Here is an 18,370-nt window from a genome sequence, read left to right on the forward strand (position 1 = left end):
CACCCATAACTATCCAGGGCTGAAGGGACTGACCTTCCTCATCCTCTTCAGCAAGAGTAGATGGGTGTGGCTGCTTCACTTCACTGTCCTCCGAGATTTCAGATGGCTCTTTCCTTTTCACCTGGAACAAGAGGATGCCTGAGATGAGAAGGGCTTAGAGAGCCATCACTCAAGCAAGTGCTCAAACCAGATTTTGTCTCTTATGACCCCCATCCACTTGCAGCCTCCTGACCAAAACAAGGTTTTCAGATCCTGAAGCTGGCCCTCACCTTGAAGGATGGGAGTCCCAGAACTCCTCGAAAGCCAGTCCCAAAGCCAAACCCTTCCACGCCGCCAGTGCCGCCACTCTTGGCCCAGTCAACCAGAGACAGCAGGGCAGGGTCTTTCAGCTTTGTCTTGTCTTTCTCCTCTTCCTTGACTGGCTGCTTGACAGTACTCTGGAAAGGCTGCAGATAATGAGAGCTGGGCATTAGCAGCAGTGATGAGAGGCTGAGGAAGAGGGTTCAGGATCTGGGATGAGGAGCAGGCAGAGCAGCAAACCCTTGGTAATCGCATGCTCAAAAAGAGCAGAACACAGAGACTTTTGACAGAAATTATTTTAGCAGCTTCTGTCAAAGTTGATTAAACAGCACCCTTTCTATCCATGTATGCAGACAGATTCATTTCCTAAATGCAGATATCTCATTAGGTTTATCTGCTCCACATTCCCTGTGTCTCTTCATACCCATTTGTCCTGTTCCTACATCATCCAAACCCCTTTACTAACCCACCCTGCTGCCTTCAACACACTTCACACCTCTGCTAAGCTTCTACTTCCCCACATGCCATCCTGCAAGCATCGCTGCCATCCTGAGGTTGCAGAAGCGAGGCTTGTAGTGGCTTTTGGGTGGCGGGTTTGCAGCCCACATTTTGGGGGACTTTGCACTTTCACTGTATCGGTAAGAAAAATAAAACCTTAAGCCTTTCATACCCCTCGCTGCAAAGCAGGCCCCACAGCTCTCCCAAATCCCCACAACCCCCTCAACACCCCATTCCTAAGAGTTAGGAATTGTCTCAAACATTCACCCCTTCCAAGACTGAGGCTCTTGGCAGCCTTCCCCACCCCCCGCACAATCACCTTGGCCTTCTCCTCCTTGCGCTCCCACCACTTGTCAAAGGTGTTGAAAGCCACGTTCTCCACCATCTTGCGGTTGAGGTCACGCTGCATGATGCTCTTCATCTCCTGCATGAGTGTCTCAAGGACGCTGTCCACTACAGAGGCATGGGGGTCCTTTGGAAGAGGTGGGGGGGGAGCCACTTCCTCCTGGTATCCCCATGAGGCGGCCCGGAAATCAAGGAGGCGCTGTGGGGGTGGCAGAGGGGGCTGCTCCGAGGAATGCTGCTGCTGCTGCTGCTGCTCTGAGGCCCCCACTGCTGATGGCTGCTGCATGAACAGCTGGTCTCTCTGGAAGTGGCGGTTAGCCTGGTCCAGTAGGTAGCCGTGCCCGTAGAGGGGGCGGCCGCAGAAGGAAGCCGCGTCCCGGTGGTAGGGGAAAGGGTCCTCAAACTGGCCTTTGCTCTGACGCAGCTGCTGCAGGCGGCTCAGCATCTGCGTCTGCATCTGGAAGGACATGGGCATCCCGCCCCACTGGTTGCCCAGCCGGTTCATCAGCTCCATGGAGTTGACAAAGTCGTAGATGTGGGGGGCACCCCGGCCTCCGCCCACCACCCCCGCACGCCCTCTGAAGTCCGAGAGGCGGTGAGCATGCCGTGGGCCAACCTGGCCGTAGTTGGAGAGCGAGTGGGTCTTGCCCGCCAGGTGCGGGAGGGAGACAGACATGAGAGGCTGTATCGGGTAGGTGGGGGGAGGCTCTGGTCGGTGGTGGGGGGTAAAGGAGGACACGCCCAGTTGCATGTGGCCCAGGGCTGACGGCATCACAGAAAAATGGGGTTCAGACACCCCTGCCACAGGGGTTGGGGGCTCGACCTCTGCTTCATCCTCAGAGATTTCCATGTCTTCACCTGAAGATTGTTGAGATGCCTTATTTGGGAGGAGAAGGGGAGGGAGGGAGATAGCACAGTGAGCCAATTGTCTGGCTTCTGCAGCATGCATCGCCCATTTCCCTGAAAGCAATTCCTGCAAACCACCTCCCAAAACACTATTCCCCATTTCTGCCGGCCTGTCTTTTCATCTGTCTAACCCCAACAATATCATTAAATTATTCACACTACACAATAATAATCTTGAAACTAATTCAAATTTCATGCCAGCAAAGTCAAACATAAAACCCCTAGCCTCAAGTTATCTCTCATTCTCCCAATTCTTAAGACACCAAAGATACCTAGGTAAGTTCCAACCCTCGTGACTGTGCATAAAATCTTAGAAAGCTGGATGCAGCATCTGTTAAGGCGGCTGATATTCAGATGAGATGAGATGATACCTGCAAGGATTTCTGCAATCAGCACCTCCCTACAGTTCACCATCATCAATGCCCTGTTAACTGTCCCAACAAACATTTCTAATGGTTCAAAACCCAAGATCTGCAAGTGCAGGAAACAGGACTGCTGAATTTATGGGACACACATCCAAACACGTGGAGTGCCGTGTAGAGACACTGCTCTACAACTACAACAAGAAGAGACAGTTCAACAAATAGCCTGCCACCTATACCTTCTTTCAGAATGTTCCACTGCATCCCACCCCTCTCAAATCACTCAGTATTCTATGGCCAATGAGCTGGCTCGGTTCTTCACTGAGCCCCCCCCCCCCAAAGCTGCCATATTCAACCACATTCAAAACCCTCAGAACTTACTCTATCTTGTCCATTGGCTTTCGGAGATTCTGCTCCTGATCCCATGTCCAGCGCGGGCACCACATCTTCAAAACTGACAGGAAGGGGAGGCGGTGGAGTGCAGGGTCCGTGTGGCTCCACTCCTTTGGGCCCTCCCTTCTCCTCGTCTTCCTCTTCCGTGTCCAAAATGAGGAAAGAGAACTTGGACCTTTGCTCTTTGAGCAGCATCTCGATGCGGGAGTCCAAGCTGCTGTGCTGAGTGAAAGGGACGCTCTCGTTGGTAGTTTCAGGCGCAGGGGAGCCAGACCGGGCTGGCGAGGTCTGCACAGCAGGGGAATGGGACCGGTCATCGGCCACTGCAACAGTTGCCACTACTGGGCTGGTGTTCTCTTTAGTTTCCTGAGCAAGAAATTCGGTGGGAGGCAAGGAGTTGGCAGCAAAAGTCTCGGCTGTGGGGAGCAGCCGGTAGTCCTGGTCCACGGCAAGGGGTTCCACGGGAAGGGAGAAAGGTTCCGGAGTGGCTGTGTACGGTGGGTAGAGAATGCTGGGTGCTGGAAAGGGCTCTGCACTCTGCTGAGGGAAGCCGTGGCTGTTCTGGAATTGAGCACTATCTGGGGCTGTGGTGGCCACAGACGACGAAGAAGAGGAGGAGGGGGTGGTGACCGTGGGGGTGCTGACTGTGGAGGAAGGAGTCGCCTCATCCCTCTGGGAGCGCTCCCTGTGCCGGGAATGGAAGCCAGGGTCCTCTCTTTGGTGGGAGCGATGAGAGGAGGAGGAGGAGGGGGTGGAAGAAGACGGGCGCCCTTCTGAGGTGGATGAGAGGCGTTGGTACCGGCTGCTGCTGCTGATTGTGGCAGCACTGCTGCCGCCACTGCCACCATCAAACTGCTGATTATAGGGAGGGTAGTGGTGGTCATTGCTACGGAAGTGGGAGGAGGAAGAGGAAGAAGACGAGGAGGAGGAGGAAGAGGACGAAGAAGAATAATGCCGACGCGAGTACGAGTCTGGAAAGCTGTTCTCATGTCGGCGGGATTTGTACGATGTTGGCTCTGGCTGGTAGCTAGAGTAGCCTGGCGTCCCTTGCCTTGAGGAGGAAAATTAAGAAGAGACAGTACCATGAGAGACTTCTCTTTGCTCTCTTCCACTTAGCCAGCCCTCACAGGCTGGCTCAAGGATGCAATGCCACTGACATCACTCCCCCAGGGCTTAGGGCAGATATACATATAAATCACCCACCTGCTGGAGTAAGCAGAATCTTGAGAATATGGCGTCCCTCCCCGGGGAGTGTACGGAGTCCCCTGGGAAGACTGTGGCGTGTACTGGCCATACGAAGAAGGCGTATCCTGCCTACCACTGGAATATGGAGTGTCCTGAGAGGAAGGTGTGCCATTGCCAGGCGTTGAAGGCATTGTGTTACTAGCGTAGGAGGAGTCTGTTGAGTGGCGCCTTCGGGACTCTGACTGCAAAAGGGAAGAATTGAGAGCAGATTATTCACCATGCAGTCCCACCTAGACTGAAAAATGGGGACCAGTCATGTAGTTAATTCCAAGCTGACTTGGATGCAGCCCCCTCCGAGAGAAAATACCAATCATTTAGCAAAGGAGCAGGACTTGAGCAGTTTTCCTATGGGTATTGGCAACCAGCAGGTGGCAGAAGCCTTGTGGACAGGCAATGCAGAGAGGGAAGACAGAAGAGTAGTGGGGGGGGGGAGAGAGAGTCAAAGGGTGGCTATTTTTTTAAAATCAGGAGTGAGGATCATATCCTGGATACAGAAGAAAATCCTTCGGTGAGGCTTCCTGTGGAAAAGTAGCCCTAAACCTGGACAATTCAAATGTGAGACTTTAGCAGACTCACCGAGTCTGCTGGGAACTTCTCATTGAGTGTTTTGCCTCCAGTGGGGACAGTCTGGGGTGTATAGGAGCCATTCACAATCAGTTCATAATACTTCATTCGTTGCTGACCTATGGAGAGAAAAGCCGTTTATTGGAAAGGGGAACTACTCTGAACTACTCTGAGGTGGCAAGACGGAACTGAGAGTACGGCCAGAGGAGGACAAGCACCTTTGATGTCGAGCTGAGCATGAATGATGTTGCCCATGACCGAAGTGTTGTGCAGGTTCTTGACAGTTTCCTTGGCTCCCCTTGTGCTGGTGAAGAGCACCTTGGCGAGGCCCAGGTGCTTGCGGTTCTTCGGATTGTAGAGGATCTCAATCTCCTCAATGTCTCCATACTTTTTGCACATGTCCGCCAGGAAGGGCTCCTTGATGTTGTCATTGAGCCGGGCAAAGGTCACCTCCTTCAGAGGGATCTGACCCACATAGAACTCATCCAGCTGCAGAAGAAACAAAAGGGGAGATGGGGCGAGGGGGCTAAATCAATTGCCAAAGAGCAAAGACCCCCACCCCAATAATTAAGAAAAATCATCCAATGCCCTGGATAGTCAGCAAAAGCTTTAAAATGGCCTACCAATAGAGGTTCAGAGATTGCAGAACTGCTGGGTGGACCCTTCATCAGTGCATTCAAGATTCCTGACCCTCCTATATGATGCTTGTCAAACTCCACCCGAGACAAGATAACCTCAAACACACCACATTTCCCTGCCCCCCACTACCACCCTAGCAATTTCCCAAGATAAAATCGCCATATCTGCATGAATCCAGACCATTTGTTAGAGTCAATGAACTTTAGATATTCTTAATCTGTCCAGTTTATTACGAAGGCAAATTCTGGAGCTTTTTCCCCTTTGAAGAATTTTCAACTGTTTTTTGAACCCAGCTTTCCCCTGTGGAGGTACACATTCATCATCCACTGACATTTCACAACAAGATATTCAAAGAACTCAGCAATGAGTACAAGAATGAAAAGACATGCAGTTTTCTTTGCCATTCCTCTTTTCCTGCACTCCCAAATCTCCCTTCCACCACATTTCTCCTCTTAAGAGTGAATTCAGTCAATTAATTTACAGCCTGGCATAAAGCTATACACTTGGTCACTCCTGGACATTTACCAGGCTTCCAGGTAAGGAAGATGGGGCAGCAACGCTGTGCTGAGGATTTGGAAGACTTGGAGAAGGATACATGATCAGGTGGGCTGTAGCTTACCTTAAACTTTGGGACAGGGAGGGAAATGTCTCTGTTCTTGGACCACATCCTGCGTCTGGGATCCCGCACATCACCCACAGGAGCAAGGCCCGAATCCTTGAGAAGAGATTTTTTTGTTAGGCATTAACAATGCAGAAAGCCTTTACAGGAAACAGAACTCCTTGAAATAAAGTGCTTCTTGGTTCTGCCCAGTGTTAGAAACTGAGATATGAAAGCTAGGAGCTAAATGGCACCTTAAACCTAGGTTATGGGCACAACAACAGAATGTCTAGGCACACTTTTTTATAACAAGAATACAAAGCTGAAAATGAATGAACTGCAGCTAAAATCTTATTTTCAATTTTCACATGCCCACCCCTTAATACTATTAAGAGGGTCTCTTCTCCAGTCTTTAGAGAGTAGCTAGAAGTGCGGAGGCAGAAAAAGGTCCTCCTTTCCTTCCACTCTGCAGTTTTAATCTGAAATATTAGGCACAGTACTAAGCTCAGAAACTGCTCGTGCTAATGAAATTCCCTGTCACAAAATGCACCTAGAACAATGGGAGTTTCAAACACTGGTTCTGTCCCAATACTTGACAAAACACAACTGGAGACTAGGATGAGGGATGGGGAACTTGTGGCCCTTCAGGTGCTGTTGGAATGGAACTCCACCCAGGGTCACTGACTATGCTGGCTCAGGTGGTCAGCAGCTGGTGTTTGACAACATCTGGAGGGTCACATGTTCTCCAGCCTTGGCCTGTGTTGCAGGTTTCTGGGTTCTCAGGGGAAAGGCAGCAGGACAACTGGGACAGGATGCAGATCACACACTATGATTCTCTGCAGCACTGCTTGAACACCGGAGAACCATACCCCAGTAAAATTCTCCAAGCATTCAAGCAGCAATTAATGTGGATTAATCAGAAAAAAAGTAAGAGCCCCAGATATGAAAAGAAGAGGAATACTTTAGCTGTAATATTCATTAAAAGGCAGAATGCAGGTGAAAAGAAGGCATTAACACAAAACAAGCAAAGCATGGGAAGATTTAGGAAAAAGTATTTTAAAAGGCAACAATGTACATTAGGACTGTGCATGTTTCCAGTTATCAAGGACTGCTCCATAGCATTTCATGGTGATTTGCCATTTGTAATGAAAAAAAAAGTTTATAATTCTTCTCAGTTAAGGATCTACATGTGGACTTGTGGCTCTGATGTGAGCAGTCCAATTTCCTTCTAAGCTGTTCTCAGAATATAAGCAATAAACATGTCTATATCTGGGCTCAAGTGAGTGAGATACACTAGTGGCTGCTCTTGAGGAATGCTATAAAACTGTGTAGAGCAGATTTAGAATTTTTGGGTGAACTGAAGTCCCACCTCTGTATGGATTCATTTTATAGACTTGAACAAGTTCCTCTCATCTATCAGTGAGAATAGTGATCTTCCCTCACTCCTCCTGATAAAGACATACACAGGGGGGGGGGGAGAGACTTCTGCAAAGTAACAGTACTGTATGAACTATTAATAGTAGAAATAGAGGTAAGCCCAGGTATGAATATAGACCTTCAGATTATGGCCATCATACTCAGTTTCATTTCCACCCCAACCCAAAGTGACTTATTTGGAAGTAAATTTCACCAAGTTACATTAAGCATATTTCCAATAAACCTTATTAGAGCAGAAGGGAGAGGGGATTCTGGGCAATTACAGGTTTGAGTGTTACAAACTGTTATTCTTTTATGGAATTTTAAGGCTGACTCCCCCAGTCATTGATGCTTGTTTGAACAAACATGACCCAAATCATAAATTCATCATAGTTTCAAACACAGCACCTTTTCTTTTTCCTGTCCACCTCCCCCCAGGCTCTCTATAGCTTTGAAACTGTCTTTTGTCACTGCTGCTGCTTCTGTTGCTTAGGGGAATTTTCAAACAAAGCAACAGCTACAAGGGAAGCAGACTCTCAGGCTAGAAGAAAAGTGAAACTAAGCACATCAGATGTTGCCATGCTATGCAGGAAGAAAAGGGACTGCAAACACAGGAAGACACAGCTCCTCTTTGGGCTGCAATCATCAGAATATTTCAAGAAGGAGCTACGCTAATTCTTTGGCAACCCTCTCAGTGTGTATAATCTTTTGGATTTTGTGCTCATTACATTGGTGAGACACGATGCCAGAGCTGTGACTGACATCAGGAGCCTAAGAAAGGTTAAAGAGGAGAGGGGGCTGCATGAATCAGGCGTCTGTGTTTTCACATTTGTCTCCTATATTAACAGAAGAACTAGCATAACAATATTTTATTAGAGCTTGAGGTACTGTTCATGTAAGCAACAATAGGCACACATCCTACAGCCCAGTTGTCAAAGCTTGAGTTCCACAGAGCTAGATGGGGAATCAATGCAAGTGTATTTATGACCGCAGGTACTATTTTAGCACCAAACATTTAAAGCTGGAAGCCTCATGCCAGGTGTTGCTTGGGAATTTAATGAAATTAAAAAAATCAGTGCAGTTGTGAAATCAGTGGCAAAAGTTACAGAAACATAGAGTTGAAAGGGTACCAAGGGTCATCTAGTCCAACCCCTGCAATGCAGGAATATTTTAACTACAGTAGATCAGACATGATAGATGACCATCCAACCTCTGCAGAGGGCAACATCTGCTTAAAAACCTCCAAGGAAGGAGGTCATTCACCACCTCTTGTAGGAGTCTGTTCCACTGTTGAACAGCTCTTACTGTTAGAAAGTTCCTGCTGATGTTTATTCGGAATCTGCTGTCTTGAATCCATTGGATCAAGTCCTAGCCTCTGGAGTAGGAGAAAACAAGCTTGCTCCATCCTCCATGTGACAGCCTTTTAAACCAGAGCTGTCCCAACTTTTCACGTTGGTGACACACCTTTTAGACATGCATCATTTTGCGACACTGTAATTCAGTTTACTAGCAAACCAGAGGTTAAACTAACCCCTTTCCAGTCCCGGCAGGAGCGCAGGGAGCATTTGCATGACACACTAACACACAGTTTGGAAAGCTCTGCTTTAGATATTTTAAGATGGCTATCATATCCCCTCTCAGTCTCTTTTCCAGGCTAAACATTCCCCACTCCCTTAACTGTTCCTCCAGACCATTAGTTATCTTGGTTGCCCTCTCCTGCACATGTTCCAGTTTGCCCAAATCCTTCTTAAATTGTGGTGCCCAGAACTGGACCCAGGACTCCAGGTATGGTCTGATCAAGGCAGAATATGGCAGCCCTGAAAGGTTCAGTCTGCCATCTTGATTCAAAATGGCATCCAATGGCATCCAAACAGATAAAAACCTATTCCTTGATGTCAGAAACCGCTGTGCAAAGTTTGGTTGCAATAGCTTAAGAGGCACCCCAATGCATAGCAAACAAACAGCTTTCTAAAACAGATAGCAAATTAGCAAAGGGGGATAAAAATAGATTTTAGTCCTTATATTCCAAATTCCAAGTACTATAGTATTTTTGGGAGGAAATCATATTTGAGACAGGTTCTTTTTCAGTCTCAATCTCTGTCTGTAAAGTGGGCATAACACACTACAGTCTACACAAGCTATGTGGGAATAAGTTCATTGATTCCAATGGAGCTTGCTTTTACAGTGCACAGGAAATGGAAGTTAAGCAGCAGAAATTATTCTATAACCAACAAGTAATGGACCAAACAACTAAAGGTAGCCTCAGAGGTGGGCTGACATTTAAGAAAGAATTTTTTCAAGTATGGCAGGCAACCCAAGAGATAAAGACTATGCTATTCAAACTGCTCCAATGCTACAAGGCCCATTCTCATTTCTAGAAGGGAATTAAAATGGAACCAAATGTTGTTGGAGAGTTTAATGGCAACTCTAAAATAAGAACTACAGTACTGGGGACTTTAGAAACCAATTTTAAAATGAAACATTTTATGAATATTAAAAATAGCAGAAGTCAAATCAAATGTTAGCCAACAGACATAAGCCCAATTGTGTATTGCTTGAACTGGGGCAGATGTCTGTTGTCTGAAATTCATAATTTGCAATAACACACTATAGGATACAAAGAATTTGACCTGGAGACCACCAAAAGCTTTCTCTTCTTTAACACCATGCCAGCACTGTCTGACTGAGATCTAAATCAAATGCCTTTTTCATTTTCTATTGCTTCTGCTAATAAGGAAACTCATTCATAAAATAGCCATAAACAAACATAAACATTTTTATTTGCACTGTTATAATCATTTTAAAGCCAGAGAATCTATAGGTGCAACCCAGGGAAAGTTAAGCCACTTAAGTTCCTATTTGTTTTAATGGGTCTTAATTGCTCAAGTCCCAATTATTCCCATGGCACTGAAAAAGTGGTGACTGACTTGCTGCGAGATGAAACAAGAGCCTAAGGAGTTCATAATACCTGGCCTCCTCTACAGCCAAAGCACCCCTCCTCAATCCCACCCTTTGGGGAGGCTGCTACACTGCAGAAATCCCTCAGTAGGTGCCCCAAGAGCCACAGGCATATTTGCTTTCCCTGTTCTCCTCTCACACCACTGTTCTCTCAGTAGCCATCTGCACACAAAACCCACCTGCCATGTTTCCTGACAGCACTCTGTATGTTCCATGTTAAAAAACAACAAATGCCAAAAATGGAAATGAACTTATTTAGAATTCCTATAAGGCAGCTTCAATTCTTCAGAAGCCAACATCAAAATTTTTGGCATCAGTCCTGCTCAGAGATCTGGAAAGCATTCAGATTGCTGCATTCAAATATCCAGTATCTAGAGCAGGCATCCCCAAACTTCGGCCCTCCAGATGTTTTGGACTACAATTCCCATCATCCCTGACCACTGGTCCTGTTAGCTAGGGATCATGGGTGTTGTAGGCCAAAACATCTGGAGGGCCGCAGATTGGGGATGCCTGATCTAGAGCCTCAATGCACAAGGACACAGAAATTTGTATGGAAGCTGGGGTTAGGGACCCTATGACAACCAGGAAGAGGAGGTGCACAAAACAGGTAATCTAGGGACTGTGTGGCACAGAACTGACCCATCACACAATCTGAGCAACAGTGCCTTGGATTCTGCTGTCCACCCAGAATCAGACAGAACACCAAAAAATTAATAATGCACCCACCCCTCACACAGTACACTGACAGAGCAGGAGAAGTAGAGAGTTTAAAAGCTGGAGAACACAAATGAAAAAAGTGGGTACTTGGATCGACCAATGGATATTACACAGCAAGAAAAGCAGAACCACCCTCACTTTCTCAGTACAGCTCAAACAAATCCTCCCCAACTCCATTCAAATAAGAATCCAGTTCTGTCCACTTACATTAGTGCTGAAATGTACTCCATCATAGCGGTAGACCTTGTGCGGGGCCCGCTTGAGCACTGGGTCAACGATGAGCTTGTAGTTTCTCCACTGGAAGTTAGGGGTTTTCTGGAAGTCACCCCCACCTTCCTGATCCATTCTGACTCATTTACCCTAGAGCAGTAGAAATGGAACCAGTGCATTAAATAATATAATTACTAATATGAGAAAGAGTTAACAATAACAAAAGAGCCCACTCTTGGCCATTTCTGAAGTACACTAGACACCTTTGTACCCAGAATAGTCACCACCACCAGATGCGCCTGTATATCCCAGAACTAGAAGAGGGTTTAATATTAAACTGCCTGAACAACCGTACCTCTTCTCCATAATCCATTTACTATCATCAGGGCTATTACTGTATTGCACAAGCTCAGTGGCTTGCACAAAGGTATTTGGCTGTCCATTGTGGTATTTATAACATTTTTATTAAATTGGCCACCTTTGAAGAGGGATGAATTACATACATACTCAGAATTGGGCTTCCTGGATTTGAGATTTGCGGAACTTTATTGCAGGGACTGTGAACCTGCTAAAGTTCTGCAAAATTGCATGGAACAAAAGATGTGGTATATAGTGCAGATTTTTTTTTAAAAAAAAGCAAGCTTCTGTTCCTTGTAATTATAAAGCATCCTTGTTGAGCTGTTTTAGATACCTGCTAAAATATTTGTGTTTCAGCAACTTTACTTGGACATGTTAACAAGTTACATATGCCTGCTTTTAAATTTGCTTTTAAATTTTGTTTTTAAATTTTATATTTTGTTTTTAAATTTTCAACTTGATACAGATAGCAGTTTTAAAGTATTTCATTACACTGCTTAGGGATTATTTGATTAAGTAGTTTATAAATTCTTCTAAAGCAATAGTAAAAATAAACAATTATGAAGAAATGCTTGATAGCATGCAGGCAGTCCCTGCTCCAATCTTAGTGAGTTGTCTGAATAAGATTTTGAATTACTAAAATGAGACATTTTTAGCCTTGCTCCTCCCATGCCTAAAATATGAATAGCAGAATAAATTGTGCAAAATAAGAGAAATTTTGTAAATTGTGCAACTGGAACAAATTTGTAGCGTGTAATGGCCATTGATTACAATAATCTGACAAATAATTTATAGAGGGACCAGAGTTTAGCTTTTCTTGGAACAGAATTTTTTTTAAAGCACAGAGCATACACAGCCCTAGTTTAGAGTTGCCACACTGGTGGCAAACAGCTTTGCTAAAATAGGAGCAAGGGGACAAAATTATAATAATTACCCTGTGCAACTTATTTTCACACATATGCCTCCTTTAATAATATACTCCTTGAATGCGCCATAACTGAAATAACTGAGGTTGATGCCTGAAAAACATCACCTTGATAAATCTCTGGGTCTGACCTCAAAGTTATTTCCCCCCTTTTAACATATTTGAAAAATGTTAATTTAATACAGTATCCTGCTCTTATTCATATTCAACCTCCTATCGAATATGAAGAATGTAATTACCAGAACCACATGCCTTCTCTAAGTAGCATGCAAATTTGAGAAGCCCATCAATTTTAACCTTGCAACGTACTCATTGCATAAGAACAGACATATAGATCTCCAAATAAGTGCAGCACAAAGGGAATGCATGAAAGAAAAAGGCAGGAATAAAATTGTACCTGTTGTGGATTAGCTCGTCTGTGGTCAAGCTATTACAGCTGTGCGTTTTTTCTTCCTTCACAATAAAACCTGGATGAAGTTGGTTCAGTCCATAATGTGAAACACAACACTTGGGAAACTAGGAAGAAAGTACAGAAAGTGAATGTCAAAAAACAAAAGCAAATGATGGATTTGAATTTGCATAATGAAACATTCTCAGGCAGTAGAATAAAAAGACTTCCTTGGAAGATGACAGATGGCATGTTAGAATAGTGAATGCTGGGAATCAGGACTCCCAATTCTATCCCCTGGTGACATGTATTCCTCCTTACTTAAGAGGAAAAGTTACTTATATTCACAAATTAAAAATTAACCAAAATTATGCAACAATGCTTTACCCTAAAAACTAAATTAAAGCAAGATGAAGCAATCTGCCTCCAGCTATAGGAAGACTGCATACTGTAAATTAAATTCTCAAAGTGGAATTACGAAATCCACAGCCCTCCTGTTCTGTTGGGATCTACCCTCAAAGTCCCCCCCCCAATCTTCAGCTTTATCATCATCTTCCTCCTCATATTCAGCTCCTCCCCATCAATGGATTTCGTGATAAAAAGGCTTGCCCTAAGAATTATTTTCCCAGTCTACGTTTTTGTCATTCTGAGATGTGCCTCAAAGTCTTCACCTCTAATTTCCTTTGCAGTTAAAACATTGCAAGGTTTATCTGTTGTCGTCCCCGTCCCCCGTCCCCCCCGTTCTGAGTAAGCACTCATTTCAATATTCCTAACTTTCGTATTCCTCCTCTATCCTCTAAAGGCCTTACCTCTAAGCTTTACAATTTATCACGACCTTTTTCAACCTCTCTCCAAGCCATCCTGAGTTAATTGTTCCCATTTGTCAATGGGAGCGCTCTCTCTCTCTACAGTCCCTAAATACATCCATCAGTTCTCCCATTCTCACTGCCCATCTTCATCTTTCACAGAGTCATGCAGATATGGAAAATCTATTCCTCACAGACATATCTGCAACATCGCCCATTTCTACCATCCAGCCAATTGGTGGAGATCTCCCTTCTCCCCCTTCCCCTCTTCAAACCCTGTCAGATCATCCTTCCCTTTCAACCTCACCCTCAATGGACCGTTTCACTCTGCCTTGCTGCTCACGGGACCCCTCAAAACAATTTGATTCTCCTTCATTCCCCCCCCCAAAAAAACATCCCTCGTCAAATGCTCTCTCCTGCCCCTCAAAATGCCCCTTTTCCTATAGGAATTTTTTATTCCTATTCTATTCCGTAGCATCCGATGCCACCCACCGGGCCCTTCTTTCCATACCACGCCTCCTCCCGTTGTTTTGGGGAGGCTCGTTTCGCTTCCTAAATGCATGCCTCCAGCGGAGGGGGTGGGGAGAAAACTTCAGCACCCTCAGTAAGACACCCCAACCCCCTGCCATCCCGCCAATGCCCCCTGGGCGCCCAGCCTGGTCAGCTGGAGGAGGAAGAGGAGGAGAGGCCTCCCTCCCAGGACCCCCTTCTCAAAAAGGCCTCTCCCACCTCCCCCCCCCCAAAAAAAACACCCATAGTGCCTCGTCCCTCCCCACACAGACTGCCCCCTCCCCAAATCCCTCTCTTCAGTTACAACCCCTCCCTTCCCCATCTGCCCTTTAGGGGGGTCCTCCCCTCCCTTCAGGTGCCCCGGCCCCGCCCACCCAATGCGCCCTCCTGCTCCCTCCCCCTCTCGCGCAAGGCCTTCTCTTCCCCGCCCCCCCCCCACAACGCACCCGTCACTCGCGCGCGCTCTCCTCCTCCCCTCCTCCCCCCGCCGCCCCTCACCAGCGAAGGGGCTCGCGCGCTCCCCTCTCCGCCTCCCGCTCGCTCGCGTCACCTGCTCCTACCCGCTCCTCCTCCTCCCTTCTCTCCGGGGGCGCACGCGCGGCGACGGCGGCCCCCCCTCCTCCCTTCGTCCGGCCTCTCGCGCTCGTTCGCGCGCTGCCTCCCTCTTCCCCCGCGCGAGCTCTCTCTCTCTTTTTCTCCCTCGCGCTCTCGGCGACTCGCGCTGCTCCGCCGCTATTCTCGCTTCGCGACCTGTGAAGGGAGGACAAGGGGGGGAAAGAAAAGAGGGAAGGGGAAAAGGGTGACAACCCTCTGCCGCTGCCGACAGGGACCAGGGGGCGTGGCCAGAGCGCTCGGGCGAGACTCTCGGGCGAGACTCTCGCGAGAATCGCTGCTCCTCTCCTCACCACCACCCCTCCCTCCTCTCTATGGAGACGGTTTTGCCGGCTCTCCGGCTTCGTCGTCGTTGTTTGTTTGTTTTCCTGATCTGCGCTTTCGACACCGGGCTGTAAGAGGGGGAGGGAAAGACAATCCACCGTTCACAGAGTCACGCATTTCACTTCGTTTTCCAGTGCTTCCGTGTTGCTCCGCAGAACATTAGGTTGGTTGTTTTTTTTAAAAAAAACCCTTCTCTGGGTTTTTGTGTGTGTGTGTGTGTGTTTTCTGCGAACGTAGGATGGTGGCGAATCGTTCAATTCGAAATGACAACTAGACTTAAAAGATGGGTAGGGCGAAGATCTAGCCCGCGATTCTTTCCTCGCACATTCGTTGCTGGACCAACCAAATAAAACGAATTACGGTTACTGCATATGGTGGGTGCTTCGTACAGGTTAGGTAGCGTGGGACAGAGAAGATTGTTCTGCTGCTGAGAGTTTTCAAGGCGCCCAGACGACCCAAAAAAGGTGGTACCGACGAATCTGCGGAAGCGAAATCTAAAGTCGTTGTAACGGAATGGCAAACTTAGAAATGCGCATGACGCTTTCGCGACAAACAGTGAAATCGCTGCTATTTAACCCATTTAACAATTGTAATGAAGGTAACGTGGGTTGGGCCAGAAATTCTGAGTCTGCTTTGTCATTCGGAAAAGGCCCATGTAAATAATTCGGCCCGAATCTACCGAATTGAAATCGCAGCTCCCCCAAAAGGTGGTACTGAGCTAACCAGAGTCGGCTTCTGTACTTTCGCCCGAAAACGAAACTGTACTAAAGCCTCTTAGCAGAGCACAGTCAGAAGAGCCAGTAAGAAAGATAACTATTCATCGGATTAATATTCGGCTATTTATTTATTTTTAAATACTGGTACGATAGTTCTGGTTACAGGTAGGTAGCCGTGTTGGTCTGGATCGAAGTAAAATAAAAAAATTCCTTCAGTAGCACCTTAAAGACCAACTAAGTTTTTATTTTGGTATGAGCTTTCGTGTGCATTTATGGTACGATAGTTGTTGAATATGCTCAGGCAAAGAAAAGAAACAGGTTTTGGTTTTTAAAAAAGCAGTGTTTTCAATTCAGGTAATTTTGACACTTTGCAAACTATTTGTTAGAATAGGTGGTAACCATTTTTATTTTTAAGTAGTTGCAAAGGACAGTCCTGTTGTATGTCAACGATCAAAGGTTCTCTCCTCCAAACCAAGAAATTATTCCTGAATTCAAAATATAAACAATGAATACAGTATATGATGACTTGATTATATATATGCATGCACATACAGAATTTTCATTTAGGCTCGCTACATAATGAAGAAACATACATTTTGATTATGTCCCTAAATATAAGTACAAGCCTCTCAGCAATACTTACCGGTAGCTCAGTTGTTTGCTCATGCCCTTCTACTCTGCTTTATAGAGTGGTGAAAGACTGGAGAGAGATGATTACTCCATTTTTTGATAGCTGAGCCCTTTCTTCCATTTTCATACTTTGCAATACAGTATTTGAAAATTTCCAGGTGTAAATGTTGGTGAAAATTGTCATTTAAACAAAAACCTGATATTCTAAAATTTGGGCTGGAAAATCCCAGATTATGCTGAGATCCACATGATTTGCCATAGTTGAAAGTCTGGTGATAATATGTTGATGACTGGCAATGTTCAGATATTTAGGTAACATCCCTTCCCCCCTGCCCCCACACAGTGGTTCAGCCTTACCCATTACTTCCTGTCAATGTATTTGAATTATTTATCTTCCCATTTTGTTTAAATGGTAAATAGAATTTGGGTTTATCATCACGTATGCAATGAGTCTGAATACCTTTGGGAAATGATGTGACATTTCTTGGCTGGGCCAACATCTGTCAAACCAGGGCCAAGCCAATGACACAGGATATTTTAATTTAATGATGTAAACGGAGTGTTTTGCTTCATAGTATTTCCTCCCATTCCCCCCCCCCCCCCGCAAAAAGTGTTGGTTTTTTAAGCCGGTAAGAACAGAGGATAGAAGCTGAAATAATAAAACAAATAAGAGTCATCAACTGATACAGCAGACTTAAATGTCTGCTTCAACCTCTTCTGTCTTAAAAAGCAAGGTACAAATGAACTTGACCATGCCAATTCAATTTCCAGATATGTTTGAAACTCCCAAACTGAGAAAGAATTGTGCATTCATTTGTTTTTGCTTTTTAAAAAAATGTTTCCAGGGTCTTAAAGCTAAAGGCAGACACCCTATTTCTGTCAAAGGATTCCTTTCCCCCTTTTGAAAGCAGTACTGTACACAGTATTGAGATGCGGGCAGGACAGAGTTAAAGGAGTAGAGTGTGCTACTCACTTTGTTTTCCACCAGAGGGCACCACACGTTCAGGTCTAAAAAATTAACCTCTGGCTGATCTCTACAAATACATAGGCAGGAACAGGAGGATTAGTGGCAGATTGGTTTTGACCCCTGTACCCTTCCACAAAGGTTGTGTGGCTATAACTCCATTGCAGAGCACATGGTTTGCATGCGTAAAGTCCCAGAATCTATCCCTGGCAACTCCCGATTCCTATGTGCCTCTCAGTGTGAACTAGATCAACTTGGTACGCTTCCAATGTTTTCACACTATTGGCCACAATGGCCAAGGCTGAGGAGAGTGATATACCCAAAGTATCTTGAGGGCCAGGAGTTCACCGCTCCCTGCTGATAGCTACTGCGCAATCTGCACGTGTCTAAAACCATTTTTCAATGGCAAGAGTTACTACCTAGCCAAAGGGGTAGCAAACATGGCACCAATCAGATGTAATTGGACTACGGGGGCCACGGATGCTGGGAATTGTAGTCCACATTGGAAGAGCGCCAGATCAGCTACACCCTTTCTGACACTTATTAGCCAGAACATTCGTTTGCCCACACCCAAAGGTTGCAACTGCAGCAAAGGAGCGTGTTTGCAGGCTTTGTTGAATGTCCTTTCCCACTCCCTAAGGCAATGTTTCCCAACCTTGTGCCTCCAGCTGTTTTTGGACTACAACTCCCATCATCCCTAGCTAGCAAGACCAGTGGTCAGGAATGATGGGAATTGTAGTCCGAAAACAGCTAGAGGCACAAGGTTGGGAAACACTGCCCTAAGGAGTAACCACAGCAAATTCTAATGCACCCAGAGTTAAGAAGGCTGTGGAGACTGTGCTCCCCCCCACCCAAGTTGTCAGTTGTTCCTGACCATTGTCAATGCTGTTTGGTGCTGATAAACAGCCTCGGCCCAGTATACCTGAAGGAGCATCTCCACCCCCATGGTTCAGCCCGGACACTGAGATCCAGCGCCGAGGGCCTTCT

General features: G+C 46.1%; 1 protein-coding gene across 3 annotated transcripts in view; it reads right to left on the minus strand.

Moving 5' to 3' along the window:
- SETD1A (SET domain containing 1A, histone lysine methyltransferase) overlaps positions 1–15,041 on the minus strand; it is a 30,874-nt gene extending 15,833 nt beyond the window's left edge. Inside the window, exons 1-11 of one of the 3 annotated variants that reach the window (XM_060281772.1) lie at positions 14,698–15,041; positions 12,831–12,949; positions 11,149–11,301; positions 5,872–5,967; positions 4,832–5,102; positions 4,626–4,732; positions 4,008–4,231; positions 2,793–3,855; positions 1,118–2,020; positions 270–446; positions 34–121 (exon numbers count right to left, since the gene is read on the minus strand). In XM_060281772.1, the coding sequence (XP_060137755.1) occupies positions 34–121; positions 270–446; positions 1,118–2,020; positions 2,793–3,855; positions 4,008–4,231; positions 4,626–4,732; positions 4,832–5,102; positions 5,872–5,967; positions 11,149–11,286 (3,067 nt within the window). In that variant the 5' untranslated portion in view covers positions 11,287–11,301; positions 12,831–12,949; positions 14,698–15,041. Of the gene's footprint in view, positions 1–33; positions 122–269; positions 447–1,117; positions 2,021–2,792; positions 3,856–4,007; positions 4,232–4,625; positions 4,733–4,831; positions 5,103–5,871; positions 5,968–11,148; positions 11,302–12,830; positions 12,950–14,635 lie in introns of all 3 variants that reach the window. The other 2 variants (XM_060281774.1, XM_060281773.1) reach the window with 2 other exon arrangements.
- Positions 15,042–18,370: the final 3,329 nt, after the last annotated feature.

The sequence above is a fragment of the Zootoca vivipara genome, chromosome 13, assembly GCF_963506605.1.
Source record: "Zootoca vivipara chromosome 13, rZooViv1.1, whole genome shotgun sequence".
NCBI lineage: Eukaryota > Metazoa > Chordata > Lepidosauria > Squamata > Lacertidae > Zootoca > Zootoca vivipara.